This window comes from Condylura cristata, unplaced genomic scaffold, assembly GCF_000260355.1.
Source record: "Condylura cristata isolate star-nosed mole 26May11 unplaced genomic scaffold, ConCri1.0 scaffold00017, whole genome shotgun sequence".
Lineage (NCBI taxonomy): Eukaryota > Metazoa > Chordata > Mammalia > Eulipotyphla > Talpidae > Condylura > Condylura cristata.
This window is the reverse complement of record NW_004567118.1, coordinates 7,694,971-7,702,359: the sequence shown is the minus strand read 5'-3', so window position 1 is coordinate 7,702,359 and position 7,389 is coordinate 7,694,971. Positions and strand designations below refer to the sequence as shown.

General features: G+C 60.2%; 1 protein-coding gene across 1 annotated transcript in view; it reads right to left on the bottom strand.

Moving 5' to 3' along the window:
* PDK2 (pyruvate dehydrogenase kinase, isozyme 2) overlaps nucleotides 1-6,979 on the bottom strand; it is a 12,997-nt gene extending 6,018 nt beyond the window's left edge. The window contains exons 1-3 of the mRNA XM_004684331.2: nucleotides 6,691-6,979; nucleotides 4,762-4,903; nucleotides 164-235 (exon numbers count right to left, since the gene is read on the bottom strand). Of these exons, the coding sequence (XP_004684388.1) occupies nucleotides 164-235; nucleotides 4,762-4,903; nucleotides 6,691-6,808 (332 nt within the window). The 5' untranslated portion in view covers nucleotides 6,809-6,979. The remainder of the gene's footprint in view (nucleotides 1-163; nucleotides 236-4,761; nucleotides 4,904-6,690) is intronic.
* Nucleotides 6,980-7,389: the final 410 nt, after the last annotated feature.

Below are 7,389 nucleotides of genomic sequence, written 5' to 3'. Positions count from 1 at the left end.
CCCCCATCAGACTCATGACACACAGAGGACAGGCCTGTCTGCCCCCTCAGACTGGGTATCTCGCAGGTCAGGGTCACCACCCTGCTAGTGCTTCTGCCCCAGGGCTGTGACCAAGGCACCCCAGCCTGCACCTGCCCCCACCCCAAGCAGGGCCCTTCCTTACTGGCTCAGGGTACGATGGTCCTCGGGGTCCTTGTCCAAGAACTCCATGATGTCCAGGAGACTCTGAACATACCTGCGTGTAGAGGAACCTCGCTCAGCCCGAGCCAGGACCCCGCCCGGCTCCCAGACCTCGCCCTGGTTCTTTCCCTCCCAGAGACACCTGCAGAGCTGAGCCGGGTGACACGCTGCCTCGCCAGAGTTCTCACTGCTTCATCCTATGTGCACCTCCCTGACAACATAGCAAGTTACGCAAGAAAACCGCTAATTTTCTCATGTTCCCCTTTCTGGCGCGCTTGCTTCAGAATCCTAGCACAGTGCCCGAGAAGAGGCTGCAGGCGTGCGGTCTCGCAGATGAGGAGACCGGGGCCTACATGGAGAGGGGAGCTCACCAAAGGCCAGCGCAGAGGCCAAGGCTGCGTGGGTCAGGGCCGGCACTAGGCGCGTCAGTCTGCCTCGGGCCTGAAGGTGGGTGGGGCGCTTGGGGCGGGGGTGGGCCATGCCCGGCTTTGTCCCTGGGTGCGTTGGAGCCCACGGAGAGCCCAGAGAGCCCTTTCTACTCCAAAGGGTCCCTGCTGTCCCCTCCACCTGCTTCGGGTCAGGTCAGTTTCCCAAGATGTTGAAAACAGCTGGGTGAGCGAAGGGAGTTCGAGCAAAGGCACGGACAGACAGGAGGACAGGGTGGGGGCTCAAGGCCTGCTGCTGTCAACCCTGCAGGGGGGTCCTGGGTGCAGAGGGAAAAGAGGAATGAGCCCTCCCTGGAGAGCCCTGCCCTGGCCTGAAGCGCCCATGAGTGGCCACCAGGTCTCATGGGGCCAGGTCTTGGGTCAAAGGAGACCCGGAGGGAGCAGCACTGGCTCCCGGCGGCCTCTTCTCTGAGGGCTGGAAAAAGACCTGGGCTTAGACGGGAGGCACGGAAGCCATTTCGATGACAGCCGTGTCGCTGGTCACTGTGGTTTGCTCGCCGTCAGGCAGGCAGGCTGGGGGCCCACGACGACGCCCGGGGGCCTTGGCCTCAGCAGCAAACAAGCTGCTCACGATTCCCTGATGCATCTGGAGCTTTGTCCGCACCCATGAACTCTGTTGGCCCTCAGCCCTCCTTTCTAGGGCTTTCTAGCCAGGGCAAGGCCTTGATTTGGGTGGCGAAAGGGGTGGAATTTGGGAGGGGCAGGGAGTGTGTGTGGGAGAGTGTGCGTGTGTGTCCTGGGCTGGGCACAGCACAGGCTTGTGCTGGAGCAGGAGGGAGCAGAGCGGAGCAAGTCTGTGCCTGTGGGCGTGTGTGAGTGGGGGCACTGTCACACCAGTGTCCAGGCTGCTGGTGACAAGGTACACACAAGGCAATGTGCGTAGGGGACACGTGCCCCACCTCTGGAAGCTGTCCTGAGGTGGCGGGTACCGGCCCAGAGCCAGGCCTACGTAGGTCCTGTTGCTGGCTGTGGCCCGAAGAGGCCACTGAGCTGCTCAAGTCCCCATCTACAGAATGGGGTTCAGAGCAGTCAGCACTTGGTGGGACTGCTGCAGGTCGTGGTCTCTTCCAGGATTATGCTAGGGGAGGAGCAGGGATTCAGGGGAGGGCTTGGCTAAGGTGCAGCCCAGGCCTGGTGCTGAGCAGGCCTCAGGAGCCCACAGCCATTGCTGTGGTGGGGATTCTTACTCAAGGACCAGCACTGGTTCTGCGGGGTGGTGGTGGGGCCCCCCAGGTCCAAGGCTGACATGCAAGGGAAGTTCATGAGCAGTGCTGGCCAGACCGCCTCCCGCCACCTTGTCTGTACCCCCGCTCCCGGGACGCAGTGACAGGCGTGACTCCTGCCTCTCCACTCTCCCTTAACCATGTCCTGGAGCGCCCTCCGGCTGTCTCTCTCCACAGGGGATCGGAGTTACGCCTTCTAGGCGCTGGGACGGGGCTGGCATACAACTTCCCGTAACCTCCTAGCTCCCATCACTGGGGGCTCTGAAGAGCGTTTGCAGAGCTGTGCGCTTTCACATCTTAGAAATGGAACAGGCCCCCACCTGGCAGGAAGAGGCCCTGTGTGCTGCCTAGGACGATGCCTCTAGAAAGCGGCACAGTCTCCGAGACACGTCCGCCGATGCCAGGCCCTGGGCCTTCCGCCACCTTCCACTCACTTCCCAAACAGGGTCCTGCTAGACCGAGTCTGTTCAAGTCTGAACTAATTTACCAGATTTACTTAGAATCAAGAATCCTCAACTTGGCCAGTGATTCCTGCCCAGAATCTCACCAACTGAGCACCTGCTCCGTGACCTATCACCCCTTATTAATCATTACCACTGTTATTACTAATAGCACCTGGACAGCACTCTTCTGTTTTCCAAAGGAGAGGTTTTGCTCTTTATTCATGAGACGCTGCGTTAGCGACCCTTTGCGGGCTCCTTGGGGGGTCACCCCTTGCCTCACACAGACCCTGCCCCCTTCCCGCTGCCGCCTGCATCACCCAAGCTGCAAAGGGGTTCTCCTGGAGGAGTTCTGCACTCTCGTCCCTGTCAGGAAGACCTTCCTGCCCTCGGCTCAGTCTCCTGCTGCCCGCTCTCAGGAGGCTGTTTCTTCAGCGTGTCGCGACGCTCCCGTAATCCCTTGGCCTGCTCTCCTCCGAGCTGAATCACCCACCGGAAGTGTCCACTCTTGCGTAACTCCACTCCCTCCTGCTGGTGCCTGTCACCACTCCCAAGCTTTGAGGGAAGAATCAGTCATGCCAAGCTCCCATGTGGGGAGATGATTCTCAGGAAGGGCCTCTGTGGGGGGCACAAGTGCCTAGAAGGCGGAACTCCAACCCCCTCTGGAGAGAGACAGCCGGAGGGAGCATTGCAGCCGGCAGGGCGCACCCCAGGACACGAGGGTTAAGGGAGCGTCGCAGAGTAGTCAGGAGGCAGGAGTCACGCCTGTCACTGCGTCCCGGCACAGAATGTGGGGGGCTGCTCAGCAGTTCCTTGCTCCACCCCTCCGTGTACCACGCAGCTCTCCCAAGAACACAGTGTTCAGGGAGGGTGCGAAGCCGTGTCCTGGAATCAGCAGCCAGGTCCACCAGCCGGACAGAACCGGAGGAGGTGAGGAGAGGACAGATGGCACCTTCTGTCCCTCTCAAAACTTCCACAGCTCCCCGTGGCAGGAAATGCAGCTTGGCTCGAAGGTGCTGGGTAGCCGTGGCACGGGCCCAGTGAGGAGTGACCTGGTTGGGCCGCGTGACAAACAGCCGTGGCCCTCTGCCCACCAGCCCACCCACCTCCACAGGCAGCCCAGGATGGACTTTCTTCCAAGGAAGTTCTGGATGCCCGATCCAGCCCTTCCCACCTCCACACCTTCAATAGCACTCCTTGGCCTGGACTGCCCTTCCCTCCTGCTAGGTCCAGGCTCTCCGAGGAGCCCCGGATGGCCAACACTGTGTGTCCATTTCGACTACTGCGCCACTCTGACTGTGCTAGTGTCACTGTGCGCTATGCTCCGGCCCAGCACACCAGCTGCCTTCCTTGCCACACCTCACTGAGAATAAGGCATGTATGTGTCTGTCTTCAGGCTGGACCAGGCTTCAGCAGTGAAGCCTGCAAAGCTGTAACCGTGTTTGGCAGTGATAACCATTCTTGTCTGTCTGCCTTTTCCAAATGTCAAAGTCCACATAGCTGGCAGTGAGGAAACCCCATCGTATTCCTTTGACCTATATTTTGATTAATTTAAATAAAAGTCACTCTAGCTGTGCAGGCTCCGGTCACGGTCTAGCAGGCTCCAGTCACTGTCTAGCCCCCGGGTGACCCTCTTTCATTTTCCCCATTCAGCTACTCCCACCTGGCTGCCCCCACTGCTGCTTTCCTATACCTAGCATGGTACTGGGCAAGAGGTGTGGCACGTGCCCCTGAACGCAGAGGAAGCCACAGCTGAGCCCCACTGCCCCGTGGCTGTGAGAACCAGTGAAAGGTCTCTGCAGAGAAACCACTAGAGGCCAAGGACAACCAGGCCAGTTACGGAGCTGACAGGCCAGTTCCAGAGCAAACTCTGATTATTCCTCTCGTGACTGGCCATGGGTTACTGCCCTCTGGTTGCTTACCCCTGGACAGCCTTCCTAGGCAAACCTCTGGAGGATTCCCTGCGACAGCTGTTCTGTGTAATCTGCTTAGGGCCTTTGCCCCTGCAAGGGCTTTTTGGGGTATAATGGGTTAACCCTTTACCTATTTGAGTGTTTTCCAACACCCCAAACAGTTTGGGTTATGTGTTTTGCTTGAAGATTTGCTTCTGTTTCTGTTTCCCACAAAGTTGCCCCAGGTAAATACTACCCAACAGGTGCTGAGCTGGTGGAGAAAGCTGACATGAGCTGACCTGGGGCTTTGACTGTGAAAGGTGATTTTCTAGGTGGATCCTGGGTATCCAGAGAAAGGAGGCTGGTAAGTTTCGGGCTGTCCCACAGACACAGAGTAGGTGTACGTGCTTAGTCGTGACCTCTGCTCTGGCTAGCCTTGCTACTTGACCTTGGGCAACTCCTTGGTTCTCGAAGCCTGTGTCCTTCCCTCCACCTCCTCTTCCTCAAAGCTGCTGGGAGCAAGGAGACCCCACCTCCATGCTCAGAGGCATATGGCAATGGGCACCTAGCCAAGGCTCACCAGCTTTGTACCAGCTGCACCGAGGGTGTGCCCAGCACCCGATCCGGAAGCAGGTTGATCTCTTTCATGATGTTGGCCAGCCTCACCGGCAGCTCCTGTCTGAGGAAGGTGAACGAGGTCTTCTCACAGGCATTGCTGGACCCTAGGGGTACAGAAAACAGTGAGCCTGTGAGCTGGTACCCACTGGAGCCAGAGGTCAGCTCAGGAATCTGACCAACCATGTCGCTCATTTCAGGGTTCAGAGGAGAGAAGACCAGGGGCAAAGAGCAAGCCAGCTCTCCTAGTCCCCAAGAGCATGCCGCCTCCACAGCCCACCTGACTCTTGGGAGGCTGCACACGCTCCCTAGCCCCGCAGAAGCCTGCCTGCTGTCAATCTCGGGGACAGGGTCAATCCCAGGCCCACTGGGTGCTGCCTCTGGCCTAAGTTACCTCATTTCTTCTATATTTTTCTTCCTAGCACTCACATGGGGGGGGGGGTTCTGGGAGTGCAGAAGGAAATCTATCCCTACTTGGATGAGCCCTGGCTGAGGGGAGCTGTGCCTGGATCACTGCAGCTGCCGGGATGCAGGGCCCAGCCCCCCAGCATCCTGCTGGACTTGGTGCCCACTGCACAGCTGCCCTGCACCCATGCCTACCTATGACCAGAGCCCAAGAGCAGGAGCCCTGTATTCCTTGGTCCTTGGTCTACTTCAAGATGAAGAGAGGCAGGAGAATGAATAGGCATGATCCAGAGTCAGTCCAGGTCTAGTCCAGGTTCTGCTTCTAGCTTCCAGACTCTGGGTAAGTCACCATCCTTCTGAAGGCCTCAGTTTCCCCTCAGCAGTGTAAGTGAACCAAGTTCTACTGTGAGTCCCTCCTGGCTGTGACATTTCTGTAACTGGGATCCTGCCTGGACTGGGCAGCTGTTAAGAATGGGCCCAGGCGGCTTTCTGCAAGGAGGTGGCTCAAACGGGGCAGGGGGTCAGGCCAGTGAGTCCTGGGGAACAGGTGCCCTGTGCCATGTCTGCTGCCTCTGCCCCCCTCCCATTGGTGACGCAGTTGTAATGTGAGCCAGACACCAGCTCCTCAACTCTTGAGAGACTGGGACACCCCCATCGGCACCATGGAAATACCGTGTGGACACACACAGCCCACACAATGCCTGTTTCAGTCACCATGCTGGTACAGCCTTGCTCCTGCTCTCACGCCACCCCCAGAATGCTGGGGGTGAGGGATCCCAACCAGGGAACCCAGGGGCAGCCAGGGGTGGGTACAAAGCTCCTGACTCCACCTCATGGTGTCCTGGGCCTCTGTCCAGCTGTGGACAGACAGCCAGGCAAGAACAGGCTTGATCTTCAAGTGTCCTTGCCCACTGGGACGGCTGGCAGCCAGCTCCTTCCGGGGGTGGCCGCGTCCTGGGCCCCTCTCCTGTTGGCATCTTCTCAGAGGCCCCTTCCCCAAACTGACCCCTCTGTGTCCAGCCCAGTCCAAGTGTCCTTTCAGATGGCCGAGCCCCTTGCCCAGCCTGCTGTTCTCACCAGCAGCCACCCTCCCCTGGCATTTCTCCTCGTCCCCCTCTGGGAGAGGCTCCGGGACAACCACCATTAATGTGCCTGGGTACACACTGGGCACCTCGCTGCCCCTGCTCTCCACGACCCCTCACAAAGCCCAGGAAAGCACCCTGGACCTGATCCCTGATCCCAGGGACCCCCACTTCCCATTAACAGTCCGGTCAGAACGTCTGCAACCTGGGAAGCGTCATCTTTTCGGGCCACCAGACGGGTCTCCGCGTTAACCCTTTCCTGCCTGGACCCCTCGAAGCACCCTTCCCTGTCACTCAGGGCCTCTCTTTCCCTCGGCCAGAGCCCGTCCAGGCCCGGCCCCCTCCTTCACCCCGCCCGGCTCCCCGCGGCCCCGGCTGCCAGCCAGCCACCTCCCGCCACTCCATACCGAAGTCCAGAAACTGCTTCATGGACAGCGGGGACGGGGAGAACTTGCTGAAGTGCTCTATGTACTTGGGCGCCCCTGCCAGGGACGCATTCTTGAGCAGCGCGCGGAGCCAGCGCATGGCGGCGGCGGCCGCGGTGGGGGCTCGGGCTCCGGGCTCCGCGCTCCGCGTAGCGCTCGCACTCGGGTGGGCCCAGCCCGGCCCAGCGACGCGGTTCGGCCGCCTCCTCCCGGCTCCGGGCCTGGCGGCCCTCCAGGCCCCGGCCAATGGGCTCGTAGCGGCGCTCCGACGCGGCCAATGGCCGCTCACAAACAACTCCGGGCGAGCCAATAGGCTTTCGCCCCGGCACGTGGCTTCGCCCCCGGGCCCGCCCCCTTAACCCAGCGATTGCTCGCCGGGGCCTGTTGTTTTCCGGAGGCCGCGCCGCGAGCCCGCCTCCGGCCCTTTATTCCGCCCCTTCCTCCGCTAGCTAAACCCAAGTTAACCCCTCCGCCCCCAGACCTCGTTCCTCCTCCTTTCCCTCCCGCCTCCGCCCATCTCCTTGGCTCCTCTTTCTTGAAATTGTGGGATAAATGTCAACGAATCGCTTTCCTCCCCAGGTTGCCTGCACGACCTGCCCCAGCTCCCTCGGGGGTTCCAGTGGGTCCCCAGTCTAGTTGATGATGACTGAGACAGGAGTGTTGCGAACCTGGGGTGCAAGC